Genomic DNA, 24,950 nt, shown 5'->3' on the forward strand with positions numbered 1-24,950 from the left:
GAGCAGCTGGAAAGGCAAGGAACCTGGGCAGAGCACCTTTGCAAACCCTGTTCTGGGGGACAGCAACTGAGTCAGAGATGTCTTTGCTGAAGGCTGCGTCACCTCTCTCAGACACTTTGTGTCTCATTAAACAACAAGCAGCTTATATGCAATGCCTCTGAAAGAAATTTTATGCTGGAGTGATCTGAAAAGCTAACAAGCGTGTTTCAAAGGCACTTCCAGAACAGTTCCAGTCCCCTTAAAGAACTGCAGGAAGGATTGCGCTCACATTTATCCCTTCAATATCTAAATGCTGACACTGTAAGCATAATACCTGGGCTCTGTTGGCCTAGTAGAATGGGAAGGCACAGCAGTCACCACTCTGCGCTTTACAGCATTCTCATATTTTGTAGTTAAATTGGCCCCTCTGTGGGTCTTGGCCATGGCAGAGACCACGGTGATGGATCACACCCACTCAAGAAATGCCATTAAGACAGGGCAACTTCTGGAATAAGTGTACACACAGAACTGTGCCTGTATAAGAAAATAGCTCTCTTCTCACATGCAAGATTATTATGTAAACATCTGCAGCACAGCTTTTCAGAATAAACCTATTGAGGCTATTTTTTCAGGCAGGAAATGTGACAATACACAAACCAACATGGTGGTAGCTGCAGAGGAGTATCCATGATCAATTTGTTTGCCATTTGATTGTTAACAGCTAATTTAGAAAGTGTTTTCCAAAGCTCACTCAGAGCTCACATGGCACATCTTGGTAAGACAGAAGCTTTGTGCAATGCTAGTAACATATCTGCTCCTTTCTTTAACTTCAAAAAAACAACTAATTTCTTAGTTGAAAAGTTGTTTTTTTTTCTGAAGCCTTAGAAGTGTTAAAACAAACAGAAGTATCAAAATATTTTTGATAGCTGTTACTACACAGTTGGAAATAAAAACTCATGACAATGTATTTTCCAAGACAAATGAGCCTGCATTAGGAAGGTATGAAAACACAGAAATACATACAAATTGAACTGTTTGGCAACACATTATCACTGGCAGATGGCAACACCAGTGTTAGCCGAGGGAGGCATGCTTTGCTTACGGATTAATGAAGCAGGCAAATGAATAATTGCTTTCAGATAATTTGCAGTGTGTCACATATGTCCTTGTGGTCTTGAAGGCTGTAAAATATTTTAAATTCTTTTCTCTGAGAAAAGTTTTAGAATTACAAGAGACATTTCATTTTGTCATCTTCTGCAACAAGGAAGCACTGAGGCAAGCCTCTGCAAAGCGGTCACCTCCAAACCCTGACAGCACAGATGTGATACTTAAAATCATCTTTCTGCACTAGGCAAAGGCTGCCCAGTTGCAAGGTTTAAGGATGACAAAGATAGGAGGATGGAAACTAAAATTCAGATTTTTTTCATAACATGCTAAACAGTTTTTTATGACACAATGCTATTTGAACGACTGTAATTTATATCCACTGAACTGTGACACTGCATTCATTGAAGATTAAGGTGTAATAAGGAATTGATTACAAAACCCTTGATCGTAAATATGTCTTACCTAAAAACAGAGCAAAAAAACTGGGAAGGGATTTTATTTATTTTCCCATATTAAGACTGGTAAGTAGGACAGAAGCTTTTTCCATGTATGAAGTGTGTACTTGAGGGAGAAATACACGGTACACTGAGGGAAACAACATTTCCTAGAATGCCACGTAAGGCAAGTCTTGTCCTTTTCAGGTAACAAAGTCATCTTCTGGCAGCTCTTGCACAAGAAGTCGGAGGAGGAAAAGTGATGTGACTGCCAGGGAAGAAAACTGTCCCAAATTCCTTAAAATTCACCAGACATGGCAGAAGGCTTTGCTAGGAGGTCCCCCCACCATTATACATGCCACAGTGACACCTGACAGAGAAGAGGAGGTTCATAAGCAGTCACCCAGTTCCCCTTCACCAGCAGCCCTCCCCTCCGAGGCCAGACTGGACCCTTCCCCACAGCCCGTCCTCCCGGCAGACCCCAACACCTTCCCCCCAAGTCTCCCTTACCTTTGGGCTGCACAGCCCAGATGAAGCAGGCAGTTCGTCTCTCTCCAGGCAGCCAATTAATCAGCCACTGCAGAGTGATCTCTCCCCTTCCACCTCTCCTTGCTGCTGGGCGCCCGTGCCAACGCCTCTTCCTCCATTTCTCTGCTCAAGGTTTCAGCCAGTAGAGGCACAGACTGCGGACCCTACTGCTCTCAACGAGACCCAACCTTGCCACTTAGAACCGCCCCCAAGTCTATTGTAAGACATTGCTTATAGTTTATCATTAGTACCTTACAAATTGTTTATTGTATATAATATAAATCAAATAAACCCAAAGATATACTATATCAAAAATAGAAAAAATATTTATAAATACATAAATATGTTTAGAAATCCAGCTTCTTTTTTTGAAGTGTTGTGAACATTTTGTTCAGTGAGACTCTTTGCAGACTCAGAACTACCAGAACAGACAAAAGTCAGAAGATGTGAAAGTAAATGCCTAAAAGATGACAGTTTAGGGTCCAAGACTACCCCAAGAGTCCCAGACAGTTTACAACCTAAGATCAGTCCAGTTTGGAAAGGATCAGAGAAGCGCATTTAGATCAGGTTATAAGAAGTGCTGAAGAGATCCAGTGGTCACTACAATACTGTCTTCTTAAAAACATCTCTGTCAAGGACATACTCAAGCTACACTGACAAGGTAAAACAGCACTCAGAAAATGGAGCAGATGGTATCCTTAAGACAGATCCAGCATGCAAGTGAACATACACAACTGAATGTTCAAATCTAAAGGGCTTTCACATGACATCTGGTGTCAGAGGGCATTTTTGGGAGCCATCACAAAGAGACTACAAAACCACCTCCACTGTTTTGCAGCCATTTAAGAAACACAGATTTAGGAGTTTTACCAGAGATTGCAAATTGAACCAGGGACAGAAGAAAGGCATTGGATTTCCACAATGCCCCCTGCCTTAACAATCAGCAGGGCAGATTGTATGCTGAAGAAATGAAGACAGAAGTCACTGGGGTCTAAACACTCAGTGCTTTACACAGGGGAAAGGGGACTGGTTTCTTGCAGGTGGCTTATTCTATTGAATACTGGAACTTGAAGGGTGAAGCGTTTCACAGCCCAAGGACAGGGAAAAGGTCTTGGCAAGCGTCACTGGGGGAAGCACCTGCCTTTAACAGCACCAACATGAAGAAAAGTTGGGGACCTAAAACCTATTAGAAAAATAAAAAGAAAAGGCACAGGAGGAAAATTGGGGGGGAAAGAGGCTCCAGATGACCTGTGTGCTGAAGGCAGGACAGCAACTGGAGAAATTTGTGCAATTCGGAGCAGAGGGCTGGGAACGGGAGCTCAGTTCAGACCCATTCTCCAGTGTGTAATCTGGACAGCAGGCCACAAGGAGGAGCAGTGCACCCACTGATCACAGCACCACTGCTAGCACCAGCCTGGAATGGGGTTTCCAGCTTATCAGGAAGGCCTCCACGTACAAAATTTTCAGGACGGAGGAGTCGGCTCCATTCAGTACCGTCTCCTCTGTTTTTTGTTCCCCTTTCTTTTCTGTTCCTTCTCTTTCCGGGCTCCAGCCGTGGTAAATGTGATACAGTGAGCATCTAAAAAGTCAAGCAGCTTTGCCTTGGAAATTTTAATGCCGTTCTGCTTCAGCTCTGCGTGCAGATCAGCCAGCTCAATTGGCTCATAAAAGAGAATCTTGTGGTACAGGGCTGTGTTTGAACGGATGTAGCACCTTACTGCCTCCAGCTTATCTTCTTCCCGAGCTGCTGCCTGAGATGCTGGAAGCTCCTGAGATGCTGGAAGCTCCTCTTCCTCCTCCTCAGATGCAAAAGCACAGGCTTCAAATCCATTCACGAAAGAACTAAAAGCAAGATCAAGAAGACCAGAGATGAAAGAAAAAAACAGGCCATCAAGGACAGGACCAGAGCTTCCCAAATCCCTGGTGGCCAACCCCTATGACTACCCTCTATAGCATCACAGATTCTCCAATACCGGCACCCACAAAATGAGTGAAGCAGAACATGGCACGTGTTCTGCAAAGTTCACCACCCCAGCCAGGACAGTGCTGGTCCTGCTCACCCAGCCCTGGAGCTCTCTTGGCATTCGTTGCTCCTGACCCATAGCACCTACTGCTGCCATACTTCAGCAGCCTCTACTGAGTACTGCTGTGTCGTTCCCTCCCTACTCTAGCTGCAGGTTCTCAGTCAACACTGAGTGCTCCTTGTCGCTCTAACTTTCAGAGATCAGGCATGCCAGATTTGGGCCTTGCCCACAGGCAGCCACAAGCACATTTGTGTTCTGAGAATAGCTCACTGGGAATTAGACTAAAAAACCAAAGCCTACTTCTTTTGTAGGAGTGTGTTGACCTTCAAATGACATGCCTAAGGTGGCAGGGCCACTGTAGGCCACACGGACGCTCACCTCTGTGTGCCACATTCGTAGCTCATCTCTGTCCTGCACCATTGACTGTTTTGTTTAGTATTTTGTTGCCTTACCTCTGTGAACCAAAAGAGATGTCACTTCCATCCAGTGAAGAAACTGCAGACTCCTGAGATGCTGAGAGCATTGGTTCCTCAGCATCAGCTGCCAGAGACCTTTTCTCTGGAGATACAGATGATCTTTTCTGCTCTTTGGCTCCTTCTGGGTCATGTGTCATTTTAGTTCCCTCCTTGGGTGCTGCACAGCCTGTTTCACGGGATCCAACACAGTCATCATCAGCCCTCCCCACAGGGAGCACTGAAGAAGCCGTAGCAACCTGCTTCCTTTTGCCCACAGCCCTTGAGGCATTGGCATGCTTTCCACCTGCAGTCTGGTCTGCCTTTGACTGCCTAGAGCGTTTGGCCGGGGACTTCTGCACGGGAGGCTGGGAAGATGGGATTTCATCCTCAAAGTCAGAGTCCACGTCCTGGTGAGTATACTGGAATATCTCCTTCAGCTTCAACACCATCTGGCGTTTTGGGAGAGCACGAACTCCAAATCTGAAAGAGAAAGGTGGGAGCTTGGGTTAAGATAATGCTGCGCATTCCACTGTCAGAGCTCAAGAAGAGGCTCAGGCCAGGAAGTCCAGTGGTCAGCTGGAAAAGTGTGACATGACCTCAAAAAACACTGACTGGACCTTCACCATGGTTTCACTTTCAGCCCAGGAGCTTGCTTTCACACTACCTGCCAGCAAGCTTCTGCTCATAAAGAGATGTACTCGTGGAGGTAATGCTAACCTGCTCAACTCCTTCTTCAGCTGTGGGGTCTCCATGATGGAGTAAGCTGGCATTGGCGTCACTGGAGTTCTGGGAGGCTTGTCGTTCTCCTGACGGGGAGGTTCTGCAGCAGGATGAAATTACCATGATCAGAATTAGTACAGAAAGGACTTAAATGGCTGGTATCTTCCCCTTTTACTAGCAGATATTCTAATATTACATAATGATTGTTTAAGTAGCACTACTTTCCTACAAGCTTTTTTAATTATTACTCAGCTTCATATTGGACAGAACAGTCAACAGTTTGGTTTTTTCCCTAAACTGGGATACTTGGTTTTTATTGACTTTAAATCAGAAAACAGCTTAAATTCAGACATATGTCACATCTGAATACGAAGCCCATTCAGGGCTTTGTTACAACAGGCAACTTATACAAGGCAGTTAAAAAAACATGTTTACTGAATTCTGTAAAGTGGTTCTTCTCCCAGGAAGGAAATTTCATAATAGGGACTTGATGCAGAAGAAACTGAGGAAGTCAAGCTTTTGGGTCCCAAGTTAGATACTGATTTAATGATACCAATTTACTGATAACTGTGAAGCACAGTCAGTCTTACATGTCATGTTCTAAACACCCGTTAAACTAATCACTTAGTATGGCATAATTAATAATATATTTAATTAGATACTATGAGATCAAGTACTGGTCTTAGATGGAAGGAACCATGCAAGGATATGTGCAGGGCATGCACAGTCTGTTGCAAGGGCCCAGAACTAGCAAACAGAAGGCAGCAAAAGACAGCAGTGCATCAGCAGAGCTTTGCAGGAAAGCATGCATGAAGCCTACGGATGGGCAGGGATAGGCACCCACTCCCAGCTACTCTCAATACGAGGAAACCCTCTGTGCCTGCACCACTGTGTTGCTTACCTGATGTCCTTGTGTATGTTAGCACAAGCATTGCTTCACAAATGCGTGAAAACCAAGACTGTACAGAGCACCCACTACTACAGGGAACAAATATCCACTGGCATGCAAACTGAAGGTTGTTTTTTTGTTCTGTTTTGGTTAGATTTTTTTCCTTCCAGGTACCTGTAGCTTCTGCAAGGAGTACCATCACTATCAAAGAGCCAGTGTGAACGAAATACAAGCAGCTGCGCTCCAGGAATCCCACATTTAGATATGCTCTCTCCCACATCAGAAGATGACTGTACCTTCTTTGTGCTTGGCCCTGACAACTACTTCAGATCAGGAGGCCAAAAGACCCTTTCAATGTATCAAGTGAACCACAGGTGAGATGACCACTTAAAATGAAAACAATTTAACCTAGTCCAATAAATCTAGTATCAATACAAGCTCTCACCAGGAGTCTTTACAGGATCTGTCTGACGGGCACCTGCTGCAGCTGACAACCTCTGAGACAGAGGAAGCATCTCTGGAAATTCATTTTCCTCTTCTCCATTCCAGTCATCCCAGATTTTGGAGTTCAGGTAACTCGGTCTACTGCCCACTGATGAACATGCCTCAATAGGACTCTTTTCAATACAGAGCAAAGTTGTTCTGCCAACAGGACTTCCTCGAAGAGGGGTACTGCCCTTAATGTCCTGTACATAAACTGGGCTCTCCCACTGGTCATACCAAGAGCCAGGTCTGGGGCTGCTGGCAGTGCTGGTCTTTGCACGGCTGACCTGGTTGGAGCCCTGGCTGTTACCTCTGACTGGTGACAGATATTCACCATGCCAGCACTCATCAACGGGGATTGGGGGCTCATCACAAAGCCAGACACTACTACTTAAAGAAGGCAGACTTATTTCCTTTTCACTGTCCTGTACCTCAACCACACTGGTATTTGTTTTATCTTCCAATGACTGCTCATGGCATGGAGGCACAGGTTTGGATAAAAATGAGATCTTGGCACACTTGCTTTTTGTGTTGGTGTGGCCAGGGGAGAGGAGAACTGGATCCACTGGAGAAACTGGTGGGGAGTTCTCAGAAAATGATCCTGCTGCTGGGCTGCTGGAAGGGCTCCTTTCACTGACTGAGTTCTCCATAGGCAAATGTTTGTCTGACAATGTTGTTTCACAAACTTTTATTAAATTTCCAGTCATTTCATGGTTACTATTACTTGCTGCTAAGTTCTTTGTGCTGAGTTTAGATCCTGGACTCTTTAAAGAATTAATACTTGTGACCTGAGTCTGTGTTGAGAAACTTCTGCATTTGCTCAGAACTGGTGTATCAGGCACTAGCCAGGAGCTGTCTGTACCCGAAGACATTTCATAACCAAGCCTTTTTTCAGGGCTCAGGTTTGGACTCTCTTTGCTCTCCATACAAGCATCTATTTGTCTGCTGAGAGGCAATTCGGTGGATATCTCCACATCATTACTTATATGCACTGTATCTGTAATGCCACGTGAGACCCGGGTAGATCTCTGCTCCATTTCAGTGACTGATGAGTTATGTTCAGGTTTTGCTATCTCAGGACCTTGTTCTACATTTGTACATTTCAGTTGCCCAGGGATTTCCATTTTCTTCAGAGCAGAGCCTGACTCTGGCGACTTCTTATCTTCTTGTAACTCCATTTCATCATCAGAAGATAAAACAATAACATCACCCTCCTTGCTCCCCTGAGCTGCAGCATCCTGAGTTCTGATGACCAGTGATGACAACACTGGGACATAGGTATGCTTGTTTATATCAGTGTGGGGAAGCTCTGCTGAAGAAATTGTGTTCTCATTTCTTGATGCAGTATCCAGCTCATTGGCTTTCTGAAAGTGTATTTCATCAGATGGGAATGATTTTTCCTTTTTGTTTTGCTTTGGTGTTGACACATGTTCTCTGGCAAACTTTCTCTCTGGTTTTGGAGATGCAGGTGAAGAGCCAACAGCAGGAAAAAGGGGCACATGAGGTTTGGAAGGAAGACTCCCATAAAAACCGTTCCTACGTGGAGAGAGATCTTTTTGTGACTTGCTGTACAGAAGTGAATCATTAACATCAACATGTTTTTCACTAGGAGCCTTTCCTGATTCTTTGATAACTTCTTTCATTGGGGAAGGCTCAAAATAATCTCCCTGAGTTGCAGAAAACAAGTGTTCATAACTTTCATTTATATTAGAATCACCGTGGAAGCTAGGAAACTGTTTTTCACAGTGGTCTGCCTTGCCATGTGAGACCTGAGACGACTTGGAATCCTTCACACCTTCACATCTCCTAACAGCCTCTCCTTCATGAGTGGTGGCACCATGGGATGCTACATCCCATTTTTGAGATTCGCTGTGGTGAGGCACAGAAGTGGTCTGTGGATCATTCACGTTCTTGCACCTATTTATATTCTGCATTTTCTCTTCTTGTGCAGACGAGTCACATTTAGATCTTTCCACATCATTGTCATCCCTCAAATCTTTGAAGCTGTTGCTTATTGAAGCAGATTCGGATCTCTTTACCTCTTCCTCCTCAGTGTGCTGGTTTGTACCTTGGGCTGCCTCAGTATCACTGCAGATGCTGCAGTCTGTTCCCTCGCTCACCTCTGTTTCACTTTGAACCATCTTTCTCTGAGTTGCAGCAAACTCATAGATCTCCTCCAGCTCCTGCTCACCCACCCCACTGTCATCTTCCTTCTGGCATTCAGGGTCCAGCATAGCTACTTCTTCCTCATCTTCACCCACCCACACTGACTTCAAGAGGTCTTGGAAGTTCTCGGCTCTGTCCTCACAGTCTTTGTCATCTCTCACAGAGATAAGATCATCTTCTGAATCCACTCCAGAAGACACCTGACTCTCCCCAGTGTTGTTTTCACACTTTGCCATCAGGTCCCTCACACCAAACCTGCAAAGATATAATAGCAATGTTAGTATTTTCCTCCTCCAGTATTTCTTCACCATTTGGCTGCCTGATCACTCTTGTGAGCCTTGTAAACAATTTGCATGAGGATGCTGGTTTCCTAAGATGTACAAGATCCAGTATACTCCTAAAATTCGGAATTCCCTTTTCCAGGTGTTATTTACATGAAAACATCAGGCTTACTCTTCCTTTTTTATGTTTGAGATTAAACAGCTCTATGACTACACTAAAACCCCTTCGCCACTTGCACCGGTGAGAGCCCCATGGAATGGCTGGGGATGGATAATGTCTGTCATGTGCAAGCTTCATGGCTTTTTGGAGTGACAGGGCACCTCTGTACATACATTTTGGCAATACCCAACCATCTCTCCCCCGTATCTCAGCAACTGCTCCTATTCCAAGCTCTTTACTTAGTGCATGCCTAGGATCATGACCGAGAGCATCACTGACACAACAGAGTTCTAAGCATCCAATATATTCTGCAAGTGTTGTTCAGATTAAGTGCATCACTAGCGCAATGCTTTGAGAATCACATATAGAAGATATGCTCATCATCGTCAACATCAGCTGTCAATACACATCCTGAGACAAAACTCTTGGCAAAAGTCAGCTAAGCATATACTGAACACAGAAAATCTCACACAGATACAATCTGAAGAGAGGCTCATGGAAAAGATGAGGGTAGGATGTTCTTATGTGCAAGTTTCATTTAAGATGTAAGCAGAGGACTATGGAATTTGTAAGCCACTAAAACTGCAATGGAAGATATCAGGTTGGGGTCTGTGTGCCAGAAAGCATGAGGGGATCCAAAACGTGCTCACAATACAAACCTGGCAGCCAGATCCGCCACCTGGGGCAGCACCCCAGCAGGGATGTCAGCATCAGCAGCATAAAGGTATCGCAAGAATGCACACACCGCCTCTCCTGTCACGTCACTCAGCAGCACACGGCATGTCTGAGCATTCCCATCCTCCTCCACTAAGAATCCTTGGCTGTGAACCTGGGGTAAGAAGAAAGCAAACAAAGTCCATTTGCTAGTAAAGGAACAGCAACACCAACGTTCTTGTTCCTATCAGCTTACTCCTTTCATTCGTCAAAGTCTTACCCTTGGACCAGGACCTGATGCCTCAGAGGGAAGCTAAGATGAGCAGTTATGCAGAGCTTCATACGGAACAGGCCATTTCCTTCCAGACCCTACAGCTGTTAGCTTTGATAAAGTTTAGCTACTCATTTTAGTCACACATATAAAAGATGGTGTTAGAGTTCTCTAGTTAGTTTTGGAATCAAATTACTTCCCAGAGGACAATTTCCACAGTTATGTACAGCTCTCTACAAGCGAGCTTCCTCTGTTCTGTTTTGAATTTACCTACCCTTGATGCACTGCCAAAACTCTAGTTCTCCTGGTGTCTCACAGGAAAAAAGACACCATACAAAATACTACTCCACTGAACTGGATCATTATCTGTGCGGGTCCAACTTGAACTCAGGTTTTGGTGAAAATGCATCCCCAGTTCAGCAAGGTCTTGCTTCCTTCGCAGCCAAATCCCATACTGTACTATCTGAAACCCTCTCCAAAGTTAGGGGATGCCATGCAACAGAAAACACAAGCTCCAAAGTAATCTCTGATTAATTACCGTCTCCTTGTTACCCAAAAGCCTCAACAAAGACGAGCAGCCCCTCACCTATACAGAAAATAAACACGAAATGGTGCTCTGCAGGTGGGGACTTACAGGAAAACAGCCCTCTGCAGGCATCAAAAATACAGCATAGGGCCAGTCCCACAACTCTACCCACACAAATGATTCCTGCCCATGAAAACAGTGGATGGGAATACTGAAGCCAGGCAGAGTTGCAGGGAAATAATAAGAGAACATGGCTCACCCAATAGTTTTTTAAAGTCCTTTGATTTGTGGGCACACACAAATTTGCTAATATTTGTGAAGATCCCTTAAAAAATTCATATTAAGAGTGCTGTATGGCATATATGAACTTGCTTCCCCTCCCTGAGCTTTCACGGACCCCTTAGAAATGGCCTGAGTAACCCTGGGTGGAAACTACTGCCAACATGCATGAGGGTAAAACTAAACTTTCCAAAAGGGCAGCTTTAAAGAAAGCTCCCTTTGGCTGTATGGACTGGTGGCAGCTCCGTGAAAGAGTAGAGTTCAAATGTTAGCCTCACTGCCTTTCACTGTCCTGACAGGAGGCTGCATAGGAGCAGGCTGGGAACTATTCAACCCAAAATGCTTCTGGGAACATAAGAACTACTTTACTAGCCTTGCAAAAAGCACAGTTCAGTGCAGCCATCTCCAAAGCAACTGTGAGAGTGACAAAACCTCTGTGTAGGTTATTTTTAAGTACTTCCCAGAATCTTTCTACTCCATACTTAAGCTTCCCAGTCTGGGTGACAGGCAGGACACACCAAGATGGACAAGGCAGTCTGCACTTGCAGAGGTACAAAAATCCTAGGGCAAAAAGCACTTAGGAAGCTTCTTCCATTGCTCACAGGATCCTTGCCTCCACATAGTCTCCTCAGACAAAGTACCCCATTTTCCACCACTTTGTCAGGATTCTGGTTTCCTAAGCTGAAAAACCACTGCAGGTCCAGAGGCACTTGCCATTAGGCCAGCAGCGCTCTGTGCCAATTCTGTCCCATTAACTGATTGTAGGTGTGGGCAGTCTGGGCTTTCCTGAAGCAGAGGAAGAAAGTATGTCAGCAGTACTTACAACTTGAATAACCTGTGGACACCGTGCATACAACACAAACATGTGGGCATAAAGGACTTCCCCACAGTCCACCTGGAACTGGACATCACTTAAGTGGGGGTTGTTGACCATTGCACTGAAATCTTGAGCCAGCAACCTGAGAGAGGACTAGAACACAGAAGAAACACAAAGACAGAAGTTACGTTACAGCTGTCAAACATTTCCCTGAAAAATAAGAATGGAATAACCCAGGTTATCAGCGTTGCTGTACTGTGGGCCCCAGTCTGGATACACTGCCTTTGTCTCCTGAAAATAATCATCAGCATCATCAACTTCAGGTCTTCCATACAACAAATAAGCAGACAAGTCTAACAGACATTTCTGGCTTTGTTTTCCTTCACTTTTTCACAGTCCGGCAATTGTGAAGAAAGGGCAGTTGTGTTATATTCTACTGTACTTGTTCTGCCTTGTATTACAGCACATTATCACCCTCAGATCTTCACCACACCATTTCCTGATGTGGTCTAGCCACTGCCTACAGCTGGCCTCTTGATCTACTGCCTTCCACCACATTTTTAGGAAACTGTAATTTCCACTTTGACGGACTTGAACTCAATTCACTATAATTACAGTAAGAGGAAAGAGGATGACTCAGGGATAGGGTAATGAGCCTTTCTTCTCCCGTTCACTGTTTGGCAATGACAGCTGAGAAGAGCAGCTCTGCAACAAGGGGCCCACATAGAATAAAATTAATGCAGGTATCTAGTTCAGAGGAGCTTGCGTGCTTGTTACTGAAACCCCTTTCGAAAATTCCATTCTATTATAAAAAAGAAACATAATTTCTATTATCGTTCTAGAACCCCCTGCTGGAATTTTGGGGAGGGCTTGTTGACTGAGCTACCTGTGACTGGTTACTTGATGGTAAGGTCAGGCCTGGGGCATGCTGCCAAAGACAGCAATGATGAACACTTTGTTTCTGCTCTGGAGTTGCTCCCAGTAGGAACCCACCCCAGGCAATCTTGTAAAGACTCAGATCCCTCTAGGCAAGCGTTGCACCTCTGGAGGTGGCCAGTGCTTCAGAGAAGTGTGAAATACCCTCAGCTCACAGTTGAGAGGCTGTCTGACTGTAAGTGGAAACCAGTTTATAGTTAACACACTAATCATTGACCTTGTGCTTTTCAAACCTACTGCAGAGTCAAGGAACTGCAAGTTTTATTCCAGTGAACATCTGCATGAGATGCAGTTCCACCTGGAACAACACAGCTCTTTATTTTATTAGCAGGTTTCTACATTAGCAGTGGACTGTGGAAACCTAACCTTTCTACTCCCTCCAGCACATGTTTGCAGGCAGCCAACACTAATTACCGCCAAAACAGCAGCACACACCGGAACACTTCTTCCAGGCCTTCATAGGTGGGCTAGAGAAGACTCTGCATGTCATGGCAGTGGTGTGGACTGATCTCCAAGGGGAAGACAGGAAGCTCAGTCTGGAAACTAATCTGATGTTTCTTGCTTTCTTATTCTTGGCAGGTAGGATACCTGCAAGACAGTACCTCAGGAAGCCAGCAAACACAGACTCCTGATGCTACGTTCCAGGCAGCAAGCCCAGAACAGCTTTCCTGCCGATGCTAAAATTATGAATCAGGAACGGGAAAATTAAATAAGGCTAGAAACCTCCTGGCTGCACCATGCTCTGTGCAAAGCAAACAGACTGGTCTGAAGACAGTTCCGAGTGGGCACGTGCTCCTGTCGGAGAACACACCCAGACACTCTCTCGTACTGAGGAAGCCAGCTAGACTGGACTCCATGGATGCGACAAAGGTCTTAATCATGGGTGGGAGGATGTGTTACCAATGCAATGGATGTATTTGCTCTACATGGTTACACTCTGTCTGTGCTCATATAAAGCACAAATCTCTCCCACTGGCAATCCAACTCTTCAACAACACTTCATTTGCTCAGGAAAACTATCATGGAATCAAACTAAATCTGAAAAAATGATCGTACGGGTTTTGCTGATAGTAACTGAGTTTCAACAGAACAGTTTCTGTATTGCTAAAGGCCTCTGGTTTAATAGACTGAGCAGCTTATAAAACTAACTAGCTTTCATGGCATGATTACTTATTATCAAACCAAAGATAGTTAAGTTTCACCAAATAAAGTAGGTGACCCTGGTAAGAAGATGAATTAGGTTTTTTTTATATGCACTTCAATTAAAGAAAACTGATTATAATCTGCAGGGGATTACATATCCACTGGTGCATCTGCGGTAAGATGTGATCTACAGAACACTACTGGCTTGATAAAAAAAAAAAAAAAGAAAAAAAAAAATCTGTGACTTACTAGCCTGTATTCTTCACCTAGTCACCATAGAGGGCACACTGATTTTCAAGCTAGGTCTTCTGATATGTCTTCCCACAACTGAGGATTTTCTACACTAAACCTTTTAAAACCTCCCATTAGCAGCACAAAAGTGGTCATCTTCCATGGACCTCACAGCATTCCACATCATCTATCAGGCGTTTACGCCAGATGAGAGAATTTAGTGCGAGTCAGCCAGTCCTTGCAAGAATTCTCTCTTCCACTGCAAGGCATGGCATGGAGAGGAAGGTGACAGAGGAACAGCTCCATTCAGAACCATCTGAAGTAGCTGGGTGTGTGAGCCTGGAGGAAGCACCGGGCAGCTCTGTCTCTCCTGGGCTGCAGCCAGTTTTCTCTTGGATAGCCTGGGCATTAAAGCACAGCACTGCCTAACATGGTGCAGCTGCATGCCTGCATCCCCCAAATACTCTTAGTGCTATGACATAACTCTTTAACCTGGTTCTCTTTATATAAACTGTGCACAGATTGGCCTTATATTACCTGTCATTTTAAATCATCTCTCTCATCAGGTAGGACAAGTACTGAAAAATCCACAGGCCTGCTTATGGGCATCAATGAAATATCACCACGTGTGCTGACCTCACCTGTGCCCATGATGATTCCTGAGTGACTGTGAACCTTAAGCACCTCTTTGTTTCTACATAAAGGAATGGGAAATATTCCATACTTCTATGAATTGCACAAATGCAATAGCTTCTTTTTTACAGTGATAAACAAATGCAAAAAAAGTGGAAAAAAAGGTTGTCCCTTACTCTTTTACAGCTGCTCTTCAGGAGGTTCTTCTCTTTGGATGGGGGCACAAAGCCACTATGTGGAATATCACTGGAAGTCAGTTCTTTTCCTCAAAGAAGAAAATGCACATCACAAATCACATACAACTTCTTTGTGAGACAGAGTGATGTAAGAACTCCTAGCAGGGTCCTTGCCATGACAGCTCCCTGAGACAGCTGCTATAACCAGCCTGACTGAGTTGAAGGCTCAGCCTCTCCCTCACGCCTTTATCAGAGGGTTTGGCTCTGGGCTGTGACAGGCTGTGGGTACTGAGTACCATTCAGCCACGAGCAGCCTCAATCTACTGCAGACCTGCGTGTGCCATAGTCATCCAGATGGAGGAACTGTGGAGTGCAGCATGCTTCTCTGCTTTCACATCTCAGTTTTCCTCCAGTTGGAAAAAAACTATGACACAGAGTGGGACGGGACATGCCACAGTCTCATCCTAGCAGACAAGCAGAATGTATCTTGGATCCGCATTTCAACCTAGACAAATTGCTGTGGGCCCTAGTGCTTACAGGCACAGGCAGCCAGTGAAATCAGTTTCACACAGCCTGAGCCCTGTGGTAGTCTACAGAGCGCACAGAACAGGATGTGGAGCAACAGAAAGAATTAACGTCTTCAGAAATGGGTTCTGGTGCATTACTGTCTGCACAGTGTTTTTTCTCCACGTGGTCTCATTTACACACACAATATACATTTATGCGTGGAAATTATTTCCCTCACCCAGGAAGCTGTATCTCCACTGAAATCCCAGGAGCAGTTTTATAGGACCAGGAACCATTTGCTGCAGTTTAGTAGGGAAAGCGAGGAATATTATACCCAAACGAAAATGCAGACAGGAGAACTTCGGAACCATGTTCTCTTTCATAGGTGAGCAGGATACACTCAATACATTCTGAACAGCCAGGCCATTTTAAGGGATATCATTGACCTTGAAATGTGCAGCTGTGCACCACACGCAACTATGACTGGGGACATTAGAGAGTTGCCCATAGAGGAATTCTAGGTGTTGTAATTTTTCAACTCTGGACAGGTACAGATAAACTTCAGGTTTGTGTAACCAATGTACCAACATAAAATCATCCCTCTTGCACATCTCTCTTATCCAAGACCTGAAAAGACAGTGCACATAACAGAAAGACTGTCCAAATAGCAGGGATGAGGATTTTGTCCCAGCTGTTGAATATACCCAGGCTCCCACCTGGCAGAAAATACGTTGATATCTTTAAGGGAATTTTAAAATAAAATTTAGTATCTGCTGCCCAGGAATTCTCTTAAACATTGGGATTTAGGAATCATTTCAGAAAAGTCAGCTTGATTGTATCTAAAGCTTACTGCAGAAAAATGTCCCCCCACAATATCACCTCTTGGATCAACATCAACATCCTGTGGGTGCTGTCATGGCTCTCCTAACTTTGCACAGCCCAAGTCTGGCTCTGTGTAGCTGAAGGGACTAGGGACAGGCTCACAAAGCTGCCAGAACTTACCTGGCTGCTCCGCTGCCTGAATGTGGTCAACATCAAGGTTCCACTGAGTAAGGGTAAGTCCTTCCCTGGCCAACTCGACTAGGTCCTGCAGGGTCTGAACATCCTTCTGGCTGTGAGATAAAAACTGCCCATCTCCTTCAGGGCCTGACTTTGATTCATCAGAACTTTGGCCTCCAACCTCTGTGCAAGTGAGCTCATGAGAACTGAGGTGAGGCTGAATTTGCTGGGATACTTTTGGCTGATCAGATCCCACTGATGGCAGAAGGTTCTCTGGCTTATGATTCTGATCAAAAGAGGAGGAAAAGAAGACACCAATAAATTAGGTCTTGTTTTATGTATTTGCAGAGCTCAGAGTACAGCCTCTACTTCATACTTTTGAAACATCTAGTAAAGGATTACAGAGCGCTCCCCAGGTACAGGGGCTTCTGAGGCAAAAGCTCTCTGCAGTTTTATGAAGGACTCTCCAGAGATAAAACAGCTCTGAACAGAAGAAAGGAAACTACAACAGAAAATGCAGAAAAGGTGGCTTCTCCAGGAGCATGTCTGTGCAGACAATTGCCAAGCAGGGAGAGAGGATGGTGGAAATGTTCCCACTCCAACATCTAAATATTTCATTGTAGCTGGAGCGGCTGGCAACAGTCAGAGCTGAAGCTCTCCAGGTGCTTCTGTTCTAAGTTCTGAAATGCTTTTGCAGTTACATGTAACTAAATCAAACTTTCACCTTGGAGCTGATATTTTCCAGGTTTGGTCTCTGTTCCCCAATAAAAATAGTTTTGTTTGTTTATTTCTAAGTACAAATGGTTTAGCCATTTCTGTGAATGGAAAGAATCAGAGGGAAAACACACTCTTGCCATGATTTTAAAGGCCTTCCTACTTTTTATTTTTAAACTTCTCTGGCAGTTTTTGGCTTGAATGAAAGGTCAAAAATCTTCATAGAATGCAGTCCCTCCAGTGAAAAACTCTGGGCTTTGACTAGGGAAGAAATATTAAATAAAGCACTTATGTATGCACAGTAGTTTTTGAACAGAAGCACCAAATAATTCCTCAAGGAAAGAATGAGGGAAGGAAGAGAAGTGGTATCCTTCTTCTCAGAAAGCAAATATGTGATAAGATCAGAGACTAAAAGAGCTTTGTCTATTTCTGTAGGCACTTTTTATAAAACTACAGAGCATTGAAAGAGGCAGGAGATCTAGGTGAAAAACAGAATGAAACAGTGGAACTGAAAACTGGATCAAAGCTCAGATGCACCAAGAGGCAGCGGGATGCACAGGGAAAGCCTGAAGTACAAATGCTTCGCTTTACAACTCTAGGTGCTCCCACCTTCTCCTCTGTGCAAGACAAATATCAGTCTTCAGTTTAAACTTTTCACCCAGATCCTTGCTGAGTGCAACACATGGGCAAAGCTCATACTAGAATCAGAGAAAAGTGCCAAGAAGGAAAACAAGAGTCAGGCTGCTGTAAACATGGACAAACTAGTGGCAAAATGAGCAGGATGGGGTCCCTTTATTCAGTACTCTCTGTTCCCATCAGTTTTATTTTCTGAAAGCTTAAGGAATAGCATGGTAACATGAGCCTCGGTCTCCTCTCCAAAAGGAAGAAATGAAAGTTCAAGATCATAAAACCTACCTGTGTAAGACCAGGGGACAACAGGGCACAAGCAGTGAGTATGCAGAGGCAGGGGAACACTTGTTTTAAGTACCAAATGAGGAAACAGAAGCGTTACCGGGCAAGTGAACTAGGGCACACAAATATCAGAGCAAGGACAAAAGAGCATCCCACCTGCACAGGCTTCCAAGGTACAATTGGAGGGGTTAATGCAGCAGTGTAGAATGATTCAGGGTCATAGGGTCCTGTCAGAGCACTGATATTCCATAAAAAGCACTCCTTGGTTTTGGGCAATGGCAAAAGCCAGGCTGCTTTCCCAGATTCATCCTCCAAAATCCTACTAGTGGGAAGCTGAGGGGTGGGAGGGAATTCCACCTCTTCTGCAAGCAGCATAGCTACTCGCTCTTGGATCCTTTTGCGGGCCTTCTCCGGATCCTGAAGCAGTAAGGGTGGAGGTGCAGTTGGGCCTCTTTTACGCCGTTTTTTCTCTTTAAAAAGAAAAGGAAGAGGAACCCAAATAAACAAACAGCTGAACACATAGGGCAGAGGAGCTCAACGTGCCAGCTCCTTCAAGTGCTGTAGTCAGTGATGACCAAAAGGCAGCAACAAGCTGAACACAACTCTTAAGATTTTTGCAGGTAGTCTGAAGCCTCACATCACCCTTATGGGAGAAATGAACTCCAGAAAAGACTGACTCCTGCTTACACTGCTCTGTTGCCTGTTGGGAGCTGTCACATCTCTACAAAATCTGATCATTATAGAGGCAACGGATATCCATGCAGTCTACCTCCCAGACCCATGCAATGCTGCCTCTATGGCAGTACTTCACAAAAAAGGGAGAGAAAAACTCCAACAAATCCATGAAGGACTCTTTTTCTTGTGTATTGGTCACTGATGATATCAAACCACAGCTCACACAAACACTGAGCAACTTTCACTTGGAAATCCTGTGTCTTACTACCTTTGCGTTACTAATGCTCAACAACAAATCCAACTGGGAATACTTATTGGCAGGAGGAGATCTGAGCAGGGTTATGAAGAGTGAAGTCTCCCCTTTATACAGCACTCAACGCTCTCCTCTGGCAGTTGTCTTCCTTTCTAAACCTTTCTGCACACTGAAATAGCAAAGCACATGCTCAACAGCATGTAGTATACACGTATGTCCGCTACAGAATGAAAACAGAGATAAGGCTGAAAAAGCTGCATTAATCCAGGTTGCAGCAGGATGAATAGGAAAAAAATCTCCTGCAGGAGAAATAACAATAACCTTTTCATATTATTTCTTTTCACTTCCATGGTTTACAAAAAACAACAGCTTATCTTAAGAATATTTTACAGATTCAAAACAATCAATCAGTGAAAATAAGCATGAGATTCCTAAGGGATTTCACTAAAACCCATGGACATCCTGCAGCTTTTGACTGTGTGTGGATACTGCATATAGTTGAGGCTCTGACAGCTTAAATAAAACAAAACCAGGGCTGTCATCCCTCCTATACCCAAGAGGAAAGTTTTAGTGAAGAGCAGGCTGTGTTATGTTACTCCTCCAATAACACAGCCTTTGACACTAACTCACTTTAACACATACCTGATCCTGGCTTCCATTTGATTGGCAAAGCAGCCACTGGTTTCACATTTGTAACTGATTTTGCTTGTTCCTGCTTTTCTTGCTCTAACAGAGAGCGTGACATTGCCATAGCAACCAGCAAATCTTCATCCTTCGTCTCCATTTTGGCCCTCTTCTGCATTTTCTTTGAGTCCTCTTTGGAGGAGCATTTTCGCTTGGTTGGTTGATTGCTGAAATACAAGAATGCAGCAGGAAGCCCAAGTTAATGTGACTGGATCAGAGACAAGAAACACTGAGTGCTCCAGACCAGCTGCTCTACTTGCTCAGAGAGATTCCCCTATCAAGGATAATGAAAAACTATTCAGTACCTTCTTCCCTAGCAGAGAGCAAAGGATTTCTTACCATCTGTGGAATTTAGAGCAATTTAGAGAAAGTCTTATTTTGAAAAGGTAAGCACAGGACTACAGCACTGATGTAAGCATCTGCTATCTCTACCTTGAACACTTTTTTGTACCAAAGGGGAAAGAACAAGTTGAAGCAGGGCAAAACCAAGATCACCACAAAATGCTTTCCCACTCTTCTGCTTCCACAGGGAAAGGGCAACGGTCCTTCCTCTGCACAAAGGGACTTGCGAGCCCTTCTACAAATTCAGTCAGGCACCACTTGCTGTATTCTGAAGATTCTGCTCAAATCCAAGACAGCAGATGCAGCTCTGTACTGAGCACATTTCAAAACATCACGTCTGTTTCCTCTTTGGCTCAGGGTGTAAAGCACATATATCCAACACAGCCACAAGCCGAATAGCTGAGGCATTGGCACAACAGATGCTCTGGAGAGACTGCATACTCGTACTATGTGGTGTGCTTAATAAGCTCAAACACACCATTCAGCTTTACTGTGTAATTGCCTCATAAAGCACAAATAATTCTGACAAACCAGTGTAGGATTATTTATTCCCCATTTTGCTCCTACCTGCTGACTTTTAAAGTCATCCACCACCTGACCACTCCTCAAGGAAAGCAAGGTGATTTCTCCAACTACCTACCACATTCTCCTCATGTGGTACTGGGTCATGGCTCTACTTGACCTTCTTTGGACCTGGGGCCTACCCAGCATGCGAATCTGCCTTGCTTCTACCATTCATCCCCAGGAGCACAGGTTCAATGTCTCTCAGGCCAAAGAAAGTAACCAGCATCTTTTATTTTTACCAGCTTACCTGGGACACTGAAGAGGTGCATCACCAAGCGTGGACACCTGCAACTGCACTGCCTGAAGAAGCAGCTTAGGAGGCACATCCATCTCAACAGCACAGCGTTTCAAGTGACTGACTCGGCTCTGTGCGGTTTGGAACTGCTTCCCACAGATGGGACATTCAGGGACCAGTGGTTTGCTGGAGGATGACATCTGTGCTTCTTCCATCTGATCCAGACACCTGTGAGAAGATGGCAAAGCTTACCTCTGAAGACTTCAAAACTGTCCACGCTATGATTTAAACCATATTAAAGAAAAGGAAGCACAATTATCTCTAATATCTGTTACAGCCAGAAACATCCCCTAAAGAAACAAGAATTATGTGCCCACCACTGTCACGAATATGACGTGTAACAGTTAGATGGAGATTACGGCCTCAGAGGCATATTAAAAACTGTTGCTCAAAAGCAAGTGCAGGTAATAACCTTCTTTAACTTCATTGCGTGTCCATCACCTAATACCTCTTTCTGCATTCATTCTAACATTCCAGCTAACTTATAAACCACTGTTAAAAAAAGGATCACCCTACCAGAGAAATGGTAAGTCTTCCTCACCTGAAACATCACTTCTTCTTGTCCTTCTTACTACTTTTGTAGGCGCATGACCACATGCAGCGTCAAGAACGCAAGTGTTTTCAAGTCAGATATCTCACTTGACAAGGACAGTGTTTTATGTCACAGAAAAGGGAGCAGTTGAAATTAACACCGCACTCAAGAGTGCAGGATGATGAACTTCTAGCAGGCCAAAACTATGTAAAAAAATTTAATTGTTCTTTTTCTGTCCTCTCCAAAGAGATTCAGGGTGTGAAATCCTGGATCTGCAGTACCTATTAGAAAAATCACTCCCTGATTACATAATGGTACACACTACCTACACACACAGGGCTGTGTTGAGAGACCATTCATTTGATGCAAGAGGACTGGTGATTACTAGTTTGCCAGTGCATCTATCCATCTACAGCTTTACCTCTTGTGATGAAGACTGCTATCAAAAAATCCATTGATAATACAACCTTGTAATCTCATCATATGATTACATGCTTAATAGTTCAGAAAGCAGACTTAATTTCCAAAAAGCATTTCTGACACACTGTCACTGTTTTACAACCTCTGCCCTCTCAAGCAGCAATAAATACCTGAAGACAGAAACAGCAGTAGCACCTCTAAAGCTGCAGGTGCAGACAACTCTAATGAATGTGAGCCACTCAATAACTTGATGTAGGACTGGACAAATTAAATCACTCTTGCCTTCTGAAAGGGCTCGAATTAAGAAACTGCAATAATTCAAATATGCTGTTTCTGATACTTTCTCAGCAGAGAAGCACAGACTTTTAATTTACAAAGACCTATGCGTACATAATATATTAACAGTACTTGGTATTTACCACTAAGGAAACTGTTAAATTAAGGGCACTAATTTTCAATTTGGTCATCTTTCTGAATAGCACCACCTTTCTCTCAGCAAACAGCTCAGATATGCAGTGACATACTCTAGTATGTGTCTTTAGAAGAACAATTTTCAGCAAAATAGAGCAAACATTACTTTGTTGGCTGAAATTGGTATCACAGCTCCTCTATCACACTACTGATGAAAGTGGCACTGGCTTTACCACACACATGCAGAAGCCCTGCAGTTCAAGACAATCAGCCTCTGCTTTGAGATCAAAATGACTTGTTAATTCAAGCCATAAAGGTCAATGCCACTATGCAGATTCCCCTGCTACCATGTTCTTTAATGGCTAAGCTGAGTGAGCAGTCTATGAGGTTAATGGGAGAGGATGTGGAAAGGACACATCATGCTGGTCTTTCACCTGTTAACATGCTGCTCTCGTCGGATTGTGTTCATGGCTGAGAGATCCTTCTGGCAGATCTGACAAAAAAACAAGCCTGCATCCTCCAGGCTTGCCAGGGCTTCCTCTTTGGTTTCCTGCTGAAGAGCCAAAGCCAGAGCACCGTCATGTTCCATGGACAGAAGATGGTGGGTATCTGGCAAAGAAGGGAGAGATGATCTAAGATAGAAAACTAAGAATCCTGTATGAAAGGCGTGGAGCCATTATACTTGTCATTATTAGTTTATTAAACTAGACACACAAAAATTAATTGCAATCTTTCTCTTGCATCTTCACATCTGATCTCTCACAAGGGAATGCTACAGGACTGCACTAGCCGAGGAGCAAGAGGTGGCAATTTGTTCACAGTGCATCGCATGCCAGAGCCAAATGAAGGGTAAGTTTGGCTAAAGTTTCTGGGGAGAATATGGGATCTTACACATTACATATTAAAACACAGCAGATTTTCATGTCCATACAGAACCAACGGGGCCTTGACTTATAAAGAACCAAACCAGAGTAAAATTACTGCGAATTCAATTCATCTGCATAGAACATATTACCTTATAGAGTGCTTGGGGATCCACCAAAGATGGGGGCTACCTAAGAGTCATATTTACCTAACAGCTACCTAACACTGTCCCAAGGGAAGGATGACAAAGTCCACTGACCCTGTTGGAATTTCAACCTGTTTCCAAGAAGACAATTAACCTTCCAGAATGTAACATGAGGTTGATTCAGCCTTAGAGAAGGGCTGGGAGAAAAGTACGGATAAGTACGGATAATCCTTTAACAATAGAGAAAGCAAGTTTTCTCAGCGATCTGGAGTGATTTATTCAGTGCTGCACACTAAGCCACTAGGCTAGCTGGGAACAAAGCCCAGGAATCTGGACTGCTTCTCATGCAACCATTCTCACCAGCCCACAGCACTCTTTCTGCACGTACAAGAGCTAACAAAAGAAATGTACCATTCTCTGGTGGGTTCTGCTCCTGGCTTTCGCCAGGGAAATCCACGCTGGCTACAGACTTTGGCAAACCATCATCTGTGCTGTGTTTTAGCTGCTCAGGTGCCACTCTCTTGAACTGCTGCATTCTCTCCACTACCAGCTCTGCTACCCGCATCTTCGACGCTGCGAGCAGCGGTATTTTTGAGGTGAGTGAAGAGCAGGTCCCTGGCTGTGTAGCAGGATGGAAGGATAATGTAGTCTGGGAACAGCCACTCAGAGTATTTACTAGAGGGGGAAAAAACATCAGAGCTTTACCAGTCAGTTTTAAACACATAGCTGAGCTGCCCAGATAGCTGCTGGGAAACCCTCCCCAACAGTAGCCTAAGCCAGGCTCAGTTTTGCAACAGGCATTCTTGGAGGAAGAAGTGAACAATTTGTTTAGCTGTTACATGACTTTATACTTGATAACCACAGTACCAGTATCAGGCTTCTGTGCTACAGTGGAGTATACGTCTCTCTAAATCCCTTTTAGAGGAAGGAATATTAAGGAAGGGCTTGCCTGTAAGTCACTAGTGAGAACAAGCAGCCCTACAGCCCCAGTGTTCCCACCACACAATGTCCTGTGGTTCCTCCTGTTCTTTGCTCTGATCTCCAAACCCTATCTGTGGCTCAAACTTTCAGGCTCTGAGCTGAAGGAACCCGGAGTTCCCAAAGAGAGGTGGTAACAAGCAGGAGGCAGAGGCAACGCCAAACTAACACCTCAGCATACCACTGCTCTGCTTGAGGTATCCTGTGGATATGCGCAGTATGCAAGATGGGACCAAAGATCTCACCAGCCCAGTATCTTGTCTCTGGGCCCAGTCAGCAACACATACTTAAGAAAGGGTGATCAGGACAGGACAGGTACAAAATAATCCTTTTCCTGGCTGACCTTATTTATCAGTTTAAGGACTTCGTGCACTGGTGACTGCATTCTGGCCATCACGTTTAATAACCACTGAAGGACTAATCCTTTATGAATTAATCCAACACCTTTTTTAACTCGTTCATTTTTGGCCTTGACAACATCCACTGGCAATACATTTCACCATACAATGATGCACTGGGTGAAAAAGCACCTCAATATATTCTAAGCTTGCTTCCAGATGATTTGAGGGTGTTTTTCTCAGTTGTAATACTGCAAAAAACAGTGAATAATGACTCCCCAACTCATCACTTTGTACCAAGGCTTCACCTTACTGAAGGACATCTTCTGCCTGCCTGTAGCACAGAACACACTCCTAGGTTAAACCCCTAGATAAGCCTAAGTAGCTAAGTGTAGATGGAAACAAAAGATGCAAGCCTGCTTCAA

General features: G+C 44.2%; 1 protein-coding gene across 3 annotated transcripts in view; it reads right to left on the reverse strand.

Moving 5' to 3' along the window:
• Positions 1 to 2,285: 2,285 nt before the first annotated feature.
• Positions 2,286 to 24,950, reverse strand: part of SLX4 (SLX4 structure-specific endonuclease subunit) — a 32,992-nt gene continuing 10,327 nt past the window's right edge. For 2 of the 3 annotated variants that reach the window (XM_052773208.1, XM_052773209.1), the window contains exons 4-16: positions 23,621 to 23,884; positions 22,635 to 22,809; positions 20,790 to 21,005; positions 19,595 to 19,803; positions 18,181 to 18,494; positions 16,402 to 16,684; positions 14,893 to 14,981; positions 11,780 to 11,926; positions 9,886 to 10,055; positions 6,582 to 9,040; positions 5,245 to 5,347; positions 4,525 to 5,007; positions 2,286 to 3,890 (exon numbers count right to left, since the gene is read on the reverse strand). In XM_052773208.1, coding sequence (XP_052629168.1) covers positions 3,536 to 3,890; positions 4,525 to 5,007; positions 5,245 to 5,347; positions 6,582 to 9,040; positions 9,886 to 10,055; positions 11,780 to 11,926; positions 14,893 to 14,981; positions 16,402 to 16,684; positions 18,181 to 18,494; positions 19,595 to 19,803; positions 20,790 to 21,005; positions 22,635 to 22,809; positions 23,621 to 23,884 — 5,267 coding nt within the window. In that variant the 3' untranslated portion in view covers positions 2,286 to 3,535. The remainder of the gene's footprint in view (positions 3,891 to 4,524; positions 5,008 to 5,244; positions 5,348 to 6,581; positions 9,041 to 9,885; positions 10,056 to 11,779; positions 11,927 to 14,892; positions 14,982 to 16,401; positions 16,685 to 18,180; positions 18,495 to 19,594; positions 19,804 to 20,789; positions 21,006 to 22,634; positions 22,810 to 23,620; positions 23,885 to 24,950) is intronic. The other variant, XM_052773210.1, reaches the window with a different exon arrangement.

This window comes from Harpia harpyja, chromosome 21 (assembly GCF_026419915.1).
Source record: "Harpia harpyja isolate bHarHar1 chromosome 21, bHarHar1 primary haplotype, whole genome shotgun sequence".
In the NCBI taxonomy this organism is placed as follows: Eukaryota; Metazoa; Chordata; class Aves; order Accipitriformes; family Accipitridae; genus Harpia; species Harpia harpyja.